The sequence below is a fragment of the Sciurus carolinensis genome, chromosome 4, assembly GCF_902686445.1.
Source record: "Sciurus carolinensis chromosome 4, mSciCar1.2, whole genome shotgun sequence".
NCBI classification, from domain to species: domain Eukaryota; kingdom Metazoa; phylum Chordata; class Mammalia; order Rodentia; family Sciuridae; genus Sciurus; species Sciurus carolinensis.
In genome coordinates this window covers 110743085-110758641 of record NC_062216.1, presented here as the reverse complement: position 1 = coordinate 110758641, position 15557 = coordinate 110743085, and the positions used below count along the sequence as shown (strand labels likewise).

The window sequence follows — 15557 nt, the reverse complement described above, 5'->3', positions numbered from 1 at the left end:
CATTTCATTAAAGTCATCTTTATTCTATTAACAGTTTGGTATTAGCGATTATTTCTAAATAGAACAACATTCTGAAGGCAACAGAACAAAAAAAATGAAAAAACCTAAGACTTTCTCAGTTACAGTTCTAGTATGAATTGCCAGGTGCGGTGGCGCATACCCATAATCCCAGCAGTTTGGGAGGCTGAGGCAGGAGGATCATGAGTTCTACAACACCAGCCCAGAACACACTTTCTTTATTAACATATACTATAACTTCTCTTACAACCAGGACTATAATAGAAAATTTCTTCTTACCTGTTGTGCATCTGTGTCTGACTGAAAAGTGATATACCAGTTGCTATTGTGTGCAAACTCACAGCTTATCACTTTGGGGCAGTTTTCACTTTTAAACAAAGCTTTCACTTCCTAAAAAAGAGAAATCACAGTCAACCCTAAAAAATATATCAGTAATGGGCTTTTTTTTTTTTTTTTAATTTCTAGTAAGGTTGAACATTACATCTTTTGATCCTTTCTATTTTTTTACTTGTTAACTGTTTATTATTCTGAAACAAAATGTGTAACTATAGTATAAATTTTGTGGATGATTTAGGTATAGAACTTTATTTCATGATCAGCAAAACAGAAGTATTTCACATCTAAAGGCAAGCTAAATTTTCCTTATAGTGAAATCTCTCCAGTCTTTTCCCTAGTCTGTTGGTTATTAAAAAGAAAAAAAAGAAGAAAAAAAAGACACGTCCTTTATTTACATTTTCTAGGCACTAAATATTTATGTATTCTTATTTAATTCAGATGCTTTGTCTATAAACATTATCTTTTCTGTAACTGAAATAACTGGGAAATAAAACTCATAACCTTGCATTGGTCGAACAGTTAACAGATTTAAAGATACTTATATAAAGAAAGAAAACAACTGAAAGTGAATATTAAGTATACCTTAAGTTAAAGAAGAAAAAGAAAGAACATATACTAAAATACTATAGAGAGACACCAATTTACTCATCAAAACAACCCTTGTTCAAGTTCTTTTACCAACTCCATTTTTACCACTGAAGTTACAGTACAAGGAGAAATTTAATAATAACCAAAAATTCCCAAGAAGTAAGAGAATGTGATCAGGTTAAACTACACTCACAAAATACCAAAGCATCATTATAGGCATCAATTTTTTTTAAAGGTAATTTTTAAGCTGATTAGAAAATGGATTTGACAACAGTGAAGCCTAACTTGCATACTTCAAATTTTTAGGACACTAAATTTAAAAAAGAATGTTCACACCTATAATAAAGGCTACTGATCAAGTGTTTGAAATAAAAAAAGTAGAAAAACATCAAGTTCTGTAACTTTGTAAAAGTGGAAATTATTACCAGGTTAAGAAAATTACCATCTAATCCAAAATTACACTGTTGAAGATCTGTCTATTGAACTATTAGGTTGCCACTGATTTTACTTTTAAAAAAACCATCAATACTCTCTAAATATTTCTTATTCCCTTAAAATGTATAATGAAGGACTTAAAAGGATCTTAATAAAAATTCTTATTTTCCACTTTCGCCATTTCATAGAAGTTATGTTCACAGATTTAACTTTGCAAGTCTAAGAAAGGAAGTTTGGATTTAGAGTAAGCATTCTATCAGAAACCTTAATGGATCACTACCTCAACCATTCATTTTAATAAAAATTTCAGGGATTATTGCCTAGTTGACTTTATCTAGCTATTTTAATCATCTAAACTTCCTTTACTTTTTTTGTAATGTTGTTCACTACCACCTTGTTTTATTTACTGTTTTTCATGTACATGTACTCAGAATAAAAATGATAATACAAAAAAAATGACTAGGAGTATTTTATGTATCAGATCACTACGTTCAAAGATCTTGTGACAGTTTCTTTTCTAATTTCTCTAACTGGTTCTCTGTTTAGGAAATCATTCTAGATACTGAACACTGAATGACTTTGGGTAAAAAGCTATTAAAGCATCATATTTGTTATGTTTCAAGGGACTAAAAATTCTTTTCTAAATGACTAATAAATTATAATAAACCAGTTACTGAACAACCCTAGACTTTTAAATTTACAGAGTCTTAAAATGGGAATTTAGAGTGAAATTGTGGCACAGTGGTTAAGAAACATAGGTTTCTGAATCAAGTTTAAACCCAGACTCTCATACAACAGCACATTATCCTTAGAAAAGGACAAGATCAATTCTTTATCTATAAAACAAGTAGTAAAACCCCTGGGTTCAATCCACTGAGCTACATCCCAGTCCTTTTTATTTATTATCATCTTTTTGGGGGGAGAAGGGTGGGAATTGAACATTTTATTTTTTGAGAGTCTTGCTAAGTTGTCCAGTCTGGCCTCTTAAGTTGCTGGATTATATAATATGTACCACTATGTCTAGCTCAAACATTATTATATTCTTGTACCTGTACATTATCAGCTTTATTACTGCAGCTTTGCTTTACATTTTGTTAACCACAGAGCCGATCTCACATCATCAGATCTTTTTACCCATCAAGATTCTTTTTACCTATTCTTTCAGACAAATGCTTAGGTTTTCAAAAATAGTCTATTTGTAATTTTTTAATGTATTTTTTGGTACTAGAGATGGAACCCAGAGTCATATCCCCAGTCCTTTTTGTGTGTGTTTGGAGACAGGATTTCCCTACGTTGCTTAGAGCTAAGTTGCTGAGGTTGGCTTTGACCTTGCAATCCTCCTGCCACAGCCTCCAAGTTCCTAGGATTACAGGTGTGCACCAATGCACCAACTCCCCATTTATATTTAACTGTCATTGACTCAAACCAAAAAATTCAAATTTGTATCACTGCCTAGCCTATCCTTCTAGAACAGAGTTATGTTTTACTCGTTCTGTGCTTTTCTAATATGTCAGAATTATCAAACAATACTTATCCTATTGACAGTAACTAACACGAGGGTACTGACTTTTATATTGCTTATGTACCGTCTCCAATTTAAACAGTTAAAGAACATTTATTTTAAAAACGATTAATGAATGATTTACCTCTACTGGTGTTGTTTCAGGAATCTCTCTGAGAATCACAATACAACGCTTATGACTTGGTCTCACCTTCTCACCTTTCTCATCAACTTGTACCATAGGAGAAGCTGAAATTGAAAAAAGGGGTTCCATTGAAAGTGAAAGGTAGTAAATACCATTAAAAAACCATGGATTTCAATCTTCAAAGAATATAGTATAGTAGCAGAGGCTAGGTTAATATACCAAAGTAAGTTATAATTTTTATTTTTATTTATTTATTATTTCCTCTACACCATCCAAAGTTCCTTCATTCTTCTTTTCCCCCCATCACCCTCTTTCGTTATGTATTGTCACACACTTATCAGAGAAAACATTCGGCCTTTGGTTTTTTGGGCTTGGCCTATTTCACTTGGCATATTTTCCAACTTCATCCATTTACCAGCAATGCCATAATTTTATTCTTCTTTAAAAAATTAAAAATTAAGGTTTATATGCAAAGAACATTGTCAAATATGCAGAGTACACACTCTGAGGGCTGGGAATGTAGGTCATCTGTCTAGCATGTGTGAGCCCCCCGGGGAAAAAAAAACCAAAAAACAAAAAACAGAGTACATACTTCAACTAGCACTGTGTTGAGGCTGAAAAGTAGCCTTCATGGAACATAGAACACTTAGAATTATGATTTTAACTAACTATTTTTTTGCAGTGCAAGATACTAAACCCAGGACCTCATTTTTAAAAAATCTATTGTTCAATAATTTTTTATAACTATTTATTATATTTTTATGTGGTGCTCAGGATTGAACCCAATAACACACAATGAGACACAACCCCAGCACTAGGGTCTCATCTTAATAGATTTACTTTTATATTCTACTACAAAGACCTAAAAGTCATTTAAATGTTGTTTTTGAGAAACCAGTGATAAAGACAGTATCACATTGTCAAAACTTTTATTTCTAGCTCTATCAGGAAGATTCACATTTTACAGCAGGTAGATAGACTCACACACACACACACACACACACAAACCAGTTAAGAGTTCAAAGGCTTGTGTTTTAAATTAAACAGGAAGAGGTCCTCTGCTTGTCTATCTGCCAAATTCTATGTAGACAAGATTGAGTCATTTTAAGAAATGACGTCTAGACAAACCAATTAGAAATTCCATAAATGGTTGTAGCCTGCTAGGAATGGAAATCCTACACTTCAATAAGTCTGTTATTGCACTTGTTAAACGAAACTTTTGAACACATTTCATATAAATAAGATCTGACTTTATTCAGTCAAGTAGTTTCTTAACAAAATTCATTTGTTACCAGCAAATATTAATACTAGACACAAACACCACTAAAAATTCTTGGTCTCAACCAAAATATAAATTCTTTACCAAATTTCAGAAGTGTTTGTCAAACTGTGGGTCACAACTCATGAGTAAGTTGCAAAATTAGTTTAGGACAAAACAAATGTGTTCATTGCAAATATACAGCATTAAGTTGTAAAGGTGACATTTCAATTGTGTGTAGGAATGCGGTGGGTATATCTGACTGTGATGTAAATGTTCTTCGTATGTGTGTTCAAAGGTTTCAAAGAGATCACTTTACAGGGTGTGAGGAACAGCTTTCTAGTACTCCATAAAATGAGATTTAATTGTTTATTTTTGCTAAGTTACCATCAATATGAACAAAACATATAACTGATAAAGAAGCTGTACACATACACACATATACCAGCCTGGTCAGTAAAAATAAAGATAAATTATTGGAACAAAATAGAAATAAACAATAAGATGAGTTAAAATTCTCTGTATCATCAGAAATCCAAAAAAATATTCAACTTCTTATGTTTTAAAAATAAGCCAAAAGGTATTATTATTTACATACATCTCAACACTTCAAGAATTAGATCAGGATCTGTGGTTAGCTTTTTTATTTCTTCCATGTTGGCAATTGTCCAAATTGGGACGAACTGATCACTATCCATCTGAGATATCAAATAAAGATCCTTTGACAAGTTTTCTCTGAAATGAATAGACAAAAGCAATGTAACAAGCAACTTTTCAAAAGCACCTATGGAAAAAAATGTACCTTATTCACTTTTGTCACTATGTCTAAGAAAACAAAATTATGCTATTAGAACATAGTGAACTTTGAAAAGTTTAGTAAAAGTTCAAAGATACCAACATAATATATATCAGTAATGCTCTCACAAAGTTTCTGCATCCCTAAATATACGTGCTAGACAAGTGATTTTATGAAATTATATTGATATGGAAAAGGCCAAATATTAAATAGCATGTTACAAAGTATTACAGAGAGTGTAGTTCCATCTTATATACACTTTATCATCAACATTAGAATATGCATATGAGAATTTTTCTGGGGGCAGCATCAGTACTACAGATTGAACTTGGGGGCTTTGGCATGCTAGGCAGGCACTCCTTTTAAATTTTATTTCAAGACTGGGTATCACCAAAGAGGTCAGGATAACTTGAGATCCTCCTGCCTCAGTCCTTGAGTAGTTGCATGACAGGTGTGCCCTCACTGTGCCTAGCTAGAGGATCTTAAATTTATAATTTGCATTTTATAAGCATGTTGAACTTTTGGAACTTGGAATACGCTTTTAATTAAGAAAATAGCTTTTTAAGATATACTTTAAAAAGAGATACAAACACTTCTATCTTACACCTAAAAACTTTTTAACAAACTAAAGCAAAGCAAATCAAATTCTTGTCTTTTTATTCACATCAAATATTCTTTGAAGTAAACTAGCTCAAATTTGCTAGAAGTCTGTGCTTAAAAGCTCCCTTCTCAGAGGTCTGACCTGACAGTCATATTTAAAACCACAGAGGCACTTCAGACTCTCTTTTCCTTGCACACATTGTACTTTTTAATTTTTTTCCCATAGCAAGGTTCACCAAACATACCACTAAACTGCTTATTTATTCTGTTTATTGGTTCCCGTCCCCACATCAGAAAATGAGTTCCATGGATGATCTTTTGTTCAATGTTTCAAAAATCTTGTATCCAGCTGGGTGTAGTGGCCCATGCTTGTAATCTTAGCAAATAAAGAGGCTGAAGCAAGAGGACAACAAGTTCAAAACCAGCCTCAGCAATTTGGCAAGACCCTCAGCAAATAAGCAAGGTCCTATCTCAAAAAATAAAAAGAAATGTAGCTCAGTGGTAAAGCCTCTAGGTTCAAACCACAGTACCTGGCCCTTGCAAACAAAAAAACAAAACAAAAAAACTTGTACATGGCACAGAGTAGCCTTAAAGGCCTTTACATTCAAAATCTATTAAAAGATGATAGTTATGTTCTTTATGGTTACAAATGTTAATAACTGGTGGTTATTTGTTGGGGGAGGGCACAGAAGATACCAGTGAAAGTTAGGAGAGATATGGAAGCTTCAAAGACAAAAATAACGGGTAAAGTGCATTTGCAGAGGGACTACAATGAGCAAAAAAGAAGCCAGCAGAGCTCTAGGCAGATATATGTAGGTATGTAGTATATACACTTGACACATGACTAGCACAATGAATTGGAAACTACATTAGTCCCCCAAACAGTTTCCTGAGTTCTAAAGAAAATGAGAGATTATGAGTCAGACTAAAAAAGCAAGATGAAATCTGTGTGGTCCCAGTGGACAGAGAAACCTAGTCTCCCCAACAAATCATTTGCTAACCTCAAATCTCTGAAAAACTTATACAAATTATTTTGGTGTTTTAGGATTAGGTGAATGAAACTGCCAAACTCTAAGACAAGCCTGAGAGAGATGTCCCTAATGAAAAGAAACTAATTAAGACAGTTCCTCAGCTTTGGCCCAGATCAATTCCTGACTAGATTAAAGTAATCAATATTTCATTCTATCTGCCTAAGAGAAGCTTAATCCTTGTCTAGAGTGGAAAATTGTCACCTACAGCTTATATACTTCTTATATAATGTAATGTCCAGCATATAATCAACATTTATAAGACATGCAAAAAGGAAGAAACTATGGCAGAAAATAACAGAAAAACTCAGACAATATAAGCAGACCTACAAATGGTCCATAGTATTTAAGAACTTTTTTTTTTGAGACAGAGTCTTGTTTTTTGTGCAGATTGGTCTCAAACTCTTGATCTTCCTGCCTCAGCCTCCCTAGTAGCTAGGATTATAGCCGTAAGCACCAATGTGCCCAGCAGCATAGGTAAAATAAGGTAAATATTACAGTGTGTTTTAGAAAATGGATTATATTATAGGCAGAACAATTAGAGGAAAAAGCGAGGAGACTCTTGCTTTCATCCTGCAATCTATACTAGAATATAAAGACAAGAATATAAAGAGGAGGATAAGATATGGGAGTTATTTAGGATAAAGAATCAATTAAACTTCGTTCAAGAGTTCATTATGTATAAAGAAGTCTATGATAACCAGTCTTGGTAGCAAATGGTACTGTGGATTGATCCAGGGGCACTATACCCCTGAACCACATCCCCCAGGTGCTTTTATTTTGAGACACAATCTCACTAAGTTGCCCAGGCTGGCAACTTGTGATCCTCCTGCCTCAGCATCTTTAGTCACTGGAATTACAGGGGTGTGCCAAGACATCTAGATACATAAGACTGCCTAATTGGATTCTGCATTTAACAGAAGACACTGACATTATATAATCCTTCTGCCTATCTTCTTACTATCTTGCTAAAAATAACTGTTTAAAAGTTACAAGATTCAACTTCTTAAAAACAAAGAGACAAGTACTTTCTCCTATCTCTCCACTAATTTGTTGATTTGTTTTTTTCAAGTTGTAGATGGACACAACACCTTTAAAATTTATTTTTATGCAGCGCTGAGGATCGCATTGAACCCAGTGCCCCCCTCACACATTCTAGGCAAGTGCTCTACCACTGAGCTATATCCACAGCCCTAATTTGTTGATTTTTAATTGTTGTTAGATAGCTACCTTTTTGAGAATTCTGAGCTTGAATATGTTCACAGAAAAAGTATCTAATAGAAACTTCACTATCTTTCTACTGAGAACAGATCCTTTGCATATCTAATCAGAGACTACATCTTTAAATTTAGATATAAAAAATACTGAAAAATGATACCAAAATACAGTACAGGAAATGTGAACAACCATTCTTCCACTCTATTTCATAGATATTATATTAACCAAGTGACTCAAAAAAGGAATAATATCAATAAAAATGATTCTGTACCGTGAAAAACAGAATTCTAATTGTTTCTTTAGACATTCTTTTAGGTCTTCTGTAGAAATTGCTGAACTGCTTTCTCCTGATGATAGAAAACAAGAGGGGAAAAAGTTATTATCAAATTATTATAGCTGGTGAAATTTATGTCCCGTACTCAGAAGCCAAAAAATACCCACAAATTAAAATTTACTACAAAAGTGTATTTTTAAATTATTTTTATAACTTAGATTAAGATTCATTTCTTCCAATCTATCTTTTTTTCAGAGATTTCTTATTAGTTTAAAATTTTTACCAAAGAAATGAAAAAAGAACCATTAATACTAAAAGCACTTGGCTACCACACTGTAAAACACCGCATTAAACATTAAAAAAAAGTGACAACTACTTTTTCATTTAAGGGAAACTCAAAGAACAAAAGTTACAGTAATCTAAATTGGAAGACAAATTAGTTAAGCCAACTGGATATATTTATATAACTGTATTTCTTTTACTGGTAGTAAATGTGATGTTAGTCACACTCTTCAAACTCTAAAATACTCTTCTTCATTCTTTGATTTTAGAGTACTATACCTTCTCCTAGTTATGAGGTTTTTTTTTTTTTGTGGTGGTGCTGGGGATTGAACCCAGGGCCTTGTGCATGTGACGCAAGCACTCTACCAACTGAGCTATATCCCCAGATCCCTTAGTTATGTTTACAGCATTTAAACATTCACAGGATCAGATCAACTCTCTTAATGGTGTTCTGTGCTTTTTTTTTTTTTTTTTTAAACAGAACCTGAGTCTTTTTCTCAGGAAGCAAGCATGAAAAACCATTACTCTCAATTAGAATCTTACACCACACCACATTCCAGACTAAGAGCATATAATGTGTCTTTTTCTTAAAAAGCATTAATGATAATAGAAACTAATTCCCTTAGAGACAATAGGATGAATATGACGCTGAGTTAACTTTGTCTATGATTTTACCACTAACTTGTCTTGCTATTCAAGAATCAAAGTTACCTATTAAGTTAACTTCACTAACGATTACTATAAAGGCTGGGGTTACAGTGGAAGAGCACTTGCATAGCATGGGTGAGCCACTGGGTTCCATCCTCAAAGCCACATAAAAAATAAAACGAAGGTTAAATTAAAAAAAAATAATGACTGTAAGAAGCATTTTGTCTTGGGGAAGTGGCTCAGTGGTAGAGCACTTGCCTAGCATGTGTGAGGCACTGGGTTTGATATTCAGTACCACATAAAAATAAATTAAAAAATTAATTAAATAAAGGTATTGTGTCCATCTACAACTTAAAAAAAAAAAAAGAGAGAAAAAAATAGAAAAAGAAAAAAAAAAAAAAAAAGAGAGAGAGAAGCATTTGCCAGGCATGGTGATGCACACCTGTAATCCAAGTAACTGAGTAGGCTGAGGCCCTACGCAATTTAGCAAGACCCTATCTCAAAATAAAAATAAAATGGGGTGAGGATGTGCCTCAGTTGATTAAGAGCCCTGGTTTCAATCCCCAACAACCCCCAACAAAGAATCGTTCTATTCTATGTATATATAATCCACCCAAATGCCAATTTAATAAGATATCATTTTGGTTAACCTTCTAATGACCTTATAGCAAATTCACTAAAACACCAAGGGGTTGCCATATCACTTAAACAAACACCATATTCAAAATAGTTAGTGGTTAAGTTAATTAGAACTACAGGCTGGAAGAATTCACCATCTTAAATTATCTTGTGAGAATACCCCATTTCAGAAATTATCTTATAAGCCAATGAATTTAAAAATGTAGTCTAAATGTACCCTATAATAAGATAAGGAAGACAAAAATGTACAGACCTTGCCTGAAGAGGTACTGAAAGTGGAAAATAGAAATACCTACTCCATATTACAATTATTTTTCAACAAGATCCTTTAAGCTGGGCATGGTGGCACATGCCTATAATCCCAGCTACTCCTGAGGCTAAGGCAGGTAAATAGTGAATCAAGGCCTCCTGGGCAACACAGCAAGATCCCAGGTCAAAATCAACAAAAAAACCTTACATCTTAGAAAAATAAAGGTAGCAAGTCAGGTTCTGTGGTTCATTTTTAGTTTCTTTTAAAAATTTCATCTACTATAAATTCCAGAAAAAAAAATCCATTCCAATTAAATGTAAAAAAATAAATAAATAAAGCTCTAGTGGAACTTGTGTTTTTAGTAAAATTTTTTCTTAAAATTAATCTCAGCCAGGTGAGTGGCACATACCTATAATCCTAGTGACTCAGGAAGCTGAGGTAGGAGGACTGCAAGTTTGAGACAAGCCCCAGCAACTTAGTGAGGCCCTAATAAGGCAACTTAGCAAGAATCTGTGTCTCAAAATAAAAAATTTAAAAAAATTTAAAAAAAAAAAAGGCTGGGATGTGGCTCAGAGGTTGAGTACTCCTGGGTTAATATCCCCAGTACCCTCCTCCCCCGATAAAAACACTCAGTAATTAACTATATATAGATAATTTGTGTTCATAAATATATATATATAAGTATTTAATATATATAAATATATATTATTTCTGATAGAAATGACAGGAAAATTGACAACTTGTAATGATCCTAATTAAGTCTGAAAACTTGGACCTTATGAAAGGCTGGAATTTAGGTCTCTTAATTTCCTTTAGTAGGACCCTCATAAAGTAAATATTCTTTTTGAATTATAAATTTCATGTTTGCACATTTTTAACATTTACCTAAGATATAAACGCAGTTTCTTTTCGAAGAAAAGAAGGGACTGATTAATGCCATATGTTTATCATAACAATGACTAGGAAAGGCTAATGTACTAAATTCTCATTTTAAAAAGCAATAAAATGACAAGTTTACCAGAAACATCATATATTTGGTAACTCAGCTCTTCAGGCCCTAATATCATTCCATCAGTTGATTCTTCAATGCCTGTAGTGTTTCTTGTGGTTTCACAAGATGGAGAATACATTACTTCATATTCCTTACACATATCTTCTGAAAGCTCAGCATTTCCTATAGTCAAAAAAAATATAGTGAAAGTCAATACGAATTCCTTAAATCCTACCTTTAAATACTTAGGTCAGTATGTCTTCTATAACAAGATTTCAAGAAATTCTACCAGTCAGAAAAAGTTTCACATTGTTTGAAATAAGAGTTACTACTCAAAGGGAGTAATTTTGGTCATTACGGATATGCAAAATGATTATTAACCATGCTGCCATCAAGAGACAATCAAGAGAGGAAAGCTCTGAGGGAGTCAGATTACTTCCATAAGAAAGAAGAAAAGGAGAACTGGCAAAGTGAGATATGTGCTTTCATGCAATAAAGATTACATCCTTCTTGCATTAAAAAAGATTAACTAAAACTAAACTCACATAGCACTAGCTATGTATCAGACTGCTCAAATGAACTTTATTTACTTAATTTTCAGAAAATCAGATGCTGTAGGCAATTATTTATTTGTTTGGCTGATAAAGGAAATAAGCACAGAAATCTTTTGCCCAAATTTAAAGTGACTAAAAAGCAGAACCAATGACGGCAGTTCAAAACTAACTTAAAAAAATAAAGTTATAAATAATAAATATATTAAAAATGGGTTAGATACTGGACCCCAAATCACAACTACTACTTGAAATTAGTGATAATATATACAAACTATACAGAAAACATTTATAAATGTATTTTGTCAAACAATCAAAGGATGTATTCCTAAGTTCTACTGACTGGTTTGGCCATACATTTAACTTAAAAGTAATTTTTCCAATGAAATATTTAGGACTTACCTTCAGGATGAGACCCTGATGTGGCTGCTGTTTCATGCCAAGAGCTTTCAGTTCCATGAGTTACAGGAGTGGCATCAGGGGTTCCAGGAGGAATTTCTTGCCATACTTTGGCATTAGGATTTAAAGCAGTTCCTTTAGATGTTACCTGCTAAATAATCAAAAGATCTATTTGTAAATTTTAGAAATGGAGTGAAATTGTAAATTTAGACAAAGGTCTTTTATATTACTTAAGTGTGAAAAACAACCAACAATGTAAATAATTTAACATTAAATAAATCTTAAACAGTTTCTGATTAACTTTAAAAATATCAAACTCTATAATTTTTGTGGTACTGGGGATGAAACCAAGAGGTGTTTTACCACTGAGCTATATCCACAGCCCAATTTTTTATTTATTTAGCAATGCTTGATGCATACCAGGCAAGGGCTTTACCACTGAGTCACATCCCCAGGCCCCTTTATTTTCAGTCATGTTCTCACTAAATTACCCAGGTATTCACTGGGATAACAGGCCTCTGCCACCAGACCCAGCCCTGAAAATGTAATATAAAATAGATGTATCTTTGTAGAGTACTATTAAAATACCCTTTATTCCAAACTACTTGATAATTTCATAAAGATTTATTCAAAGTATTCCTATATCTTTGAGATATGTGTTTATCTAAAGCAAATTTTTGAGTTAATTATATAGCAATTTTCCAGAGCATATCATTTTTATTGTCATCTAAGTTGTAACTGAGACCTCTTGATTCTGAATTACTATCACTGGAAATGTTATCAAGTCAAAAACTGTGGTCTGCATCTGCATTCTTTCATCTATCCTGAAAGTATATATTCTTAAAGCCTGCAAGATAATTATTTACAGCACTGCCATTTAAAGTGATCTTTTGTGTTCATTATTTAAATACAAACATAGAAGAGACTGAGCCTGGAGACTGAGGAGGAAGGGAGCAGACTATGAAAAGGTGGAGGAGAGATCCAAGATGGTGGACTAGAGGGAAGCAGCAAAACTTGTAGCTCCGGTTTAAAGCAGAAGATATCCTTTTCTTGGTGAGGCAGGCAGTTTTTGATGCTTATCAATCCCCTGCAGTTTACCCCAATGGTCTACTGTGATCACCTGCAGTCAGCCAGCATATTGACACCTTTTTGAGTGCAGATGGCTCACTGTCAGGTGCCTATCATCCACCATTTGCCTGCCTCTTGCCTATCCATCGCCTGCCTTTCACCTATCCATCATCCACCACCCGAGGTTCACCTCCCGATGGACCAACAGCAGTCAGCAAACTGACCCCAGACCGCCAGTGGAGCACCAGCTGCCTGCTGTTGCCTAGAAGTTCACTGTCACAGTACTTGCAGGTTTGGTTACAAGCGGCTGCTGCCTTTTTGAGACAATAGTCAGGCCTCGTAGGACCCCTGGCCAGACTGAGTCCCATCTCCAGGATCCCTCAGCCCGACCAATCACTCCCTATCTCCGGGGCCCTCACATCGACTGAGCGATCCCTGCCACCAGGACCCCCAGACCGACTGACTGCGCCATAACACCAGGACCCCAGACTGACTGACTGCACCCCGCCTCCAGGATCCCGCAAACAGACCAAACACACCCCACCTCCAGTCAACCATGCCCACACCCCATGCTGCAGTTCCCCATTTGCCAACACATTTGGAAGCCAGAACAGCCATCTTGGATAATCCTGGAAGCTGTATCTCTCATCTTTAGGTGGGGCAAATCCCATCCTGAGACTCCTGCTGGAGACTTGAAGCTCATTGTCAGCTCTCATACACCAGGCTACTGAAGACTGGGAGGTTTGAATACTATATGACTGGTATAGTGTATTTTCTCGTAAATGAAAAATTTTAAGTTTTTATTTCTTTACTTTTCTCGCTTTTCCTTTTGTTTACCTGTTCCCCAGAGTCTCTTTCTCCCTTTTCACATGCTAACAACCGACTTCTTTTGATTACACTCTCACTCTATTATCTAGAACTTCTATATATTCTTTTCTTATCCCATTTAACAGCTACATCCTACACCCCTCCCCATCCTCTTTGTCCTCCATTAGAAACTGCAGACCTTACTGCAAATCTGTTTGTTATACTGAAGATAATAATTGAACTCATTCTGTTTATTATGACAATATTGTTAATGTCCTCATGGGGGCTATTTGGTCTAGGGTTGCATACTGTCTGAACTGGGCAAGCTAATATTGATCTCTCCCTTAAAGAAAAGGTTTTGGAAACCTGTAGGGTCACTATAAGCCTATGGGGCAGGGGGGGATGCAATTCCCCAGATCTGTACTCCTAGAGGGGAAGATACATGAACAACATGAAAAAACAAGGGAAGAAAATGATCCAAACAAATCTAGATTCTATTTTAATAGAATCCAGTGACAATATGGTAGAAGAAATGTCAGAAAAGGACTTCAGATTATACATGCTTAAGATGATTTGTGAAGCAAAGGATGAGATAAGAGAGCAAATGCAGGCAATGAATGATCATACCAATAAGTAGTTGAAAGAGCAACTGCAGGAAGCAAAAGCTCATTTCAACAAAGAGATAGAGATTCTTAAAAAAAAAAAAAGAAATCCTTGAAATGAAGGAAACAATAAACCAAATAAAAAACTCAATGGAAAGCATCACCAAAAGACTAGACCACTTGGAAGACAGAACCCTAGACAATGAAGACAAAATATTTAATCTTGAAAATAAAGTTGCCCAAACAGAGAAGATGGTAAGAAATCATGAACAGAATCTCCAAGAGCTATGGAACATCATGAAAAGACCAAATTTAAGAATTATTGGGATTGAGGAAGACAGAGATACAAACCAAAGGAATGAATGACCTATTCAATGAAATAATATCAGAAAATTTCCCAAGCCTGAAGAATGAAATGGAAAATCAAATACAAGAGGCTTACAGAACACCAAATGCACAAAATCACAACTGATCCACACCAAGACACATTATAATGGAAATGCCTAACATACAAAATAAAGATAGGATTTTGAAGGCTGTGAGAGAAAAGCATCAGGTTACATATACGGGGAAACCAATATGGATACCAGCAGATTTCTCAGCCCTGACTCTAAAAGCTAGAAGGGCCTGGAACAACATATTTCAAGGTCTGAAAGGACACGGTTGCCAACCAAGAATCCCATACCCAGCAAAACTAACCTTCAGATTTGAAGATGAAATAAAATCCTTCCATGATAAACAAACGTTAAAAGAATTTACAAATAGAAAGCCTGCACTACAGAATATTCTCAACAAAATATTCCATGAGGAGGAAATGAAAAACAACAATGTAGGTCAGCAAAGGGAGGAACTACCTTAAAGGAGAATCCATTCAAAGGAGAAACCAAGTCCAGTTTAAAACTAAAAATAAGCCCAAATGACTGGGAATACAAATCATATCTTAATAATAACCCTGAACATTAATGGCCTAAACTTATCAATCAAAAGACATAGACTGGCAGAATGTATTAAAGAGAAAGACGCAACAATACGTTGCCTGCATGAGACTCGTGAGACTCATCTCATAGAAAAAGACATCCACAGACTAAAGGTGAAAGAATGGGATGAAACATACCATGCACAC

At 34.5% G+C, this 15557-nt stretch overlaps 1 protein-coding gene across 4 annotated transcripts in view; it reads right to left on the bottom strand.

Annotated features, from left to right (window-relative positions):
• Positions 1-15557, bottom strand: part of Larp4 (La ribonucleoprotein 4) — a 71744-nt gene that overhangs the window by 23525 nt on the left and 32662 nt on the right. For 3 of the 4 annotated variants that reach the window (XM_047551398.1, XM_047551400.1, XM_047551401.1), the window contains 6 exons: positions 11961-12108; positions 11035-11190; positions 8195-8270; positions 4880-5016; positions 3024-3127; positions 298-408 (listed from right to left, as the gene is read on the bottom strand). In XM_047551398.1, the coding sequence (XP_047407354.1) occupies positions 298-408; positions 3024-3127; positions 4880-5016; positions 8195-8270; positions 11035-11190; positions 11961-12108 (732 nt within the window). The remainder of the gene's footprint in view (positions 1-297; positions 409-3023; positions 3128-4879; positions 5017-8194; positions 8271-11034; positions 11191-11960; positions 12109-15557) is intronic. The other variant, XM_047551399.1, reaches the window with a different exon arrangement.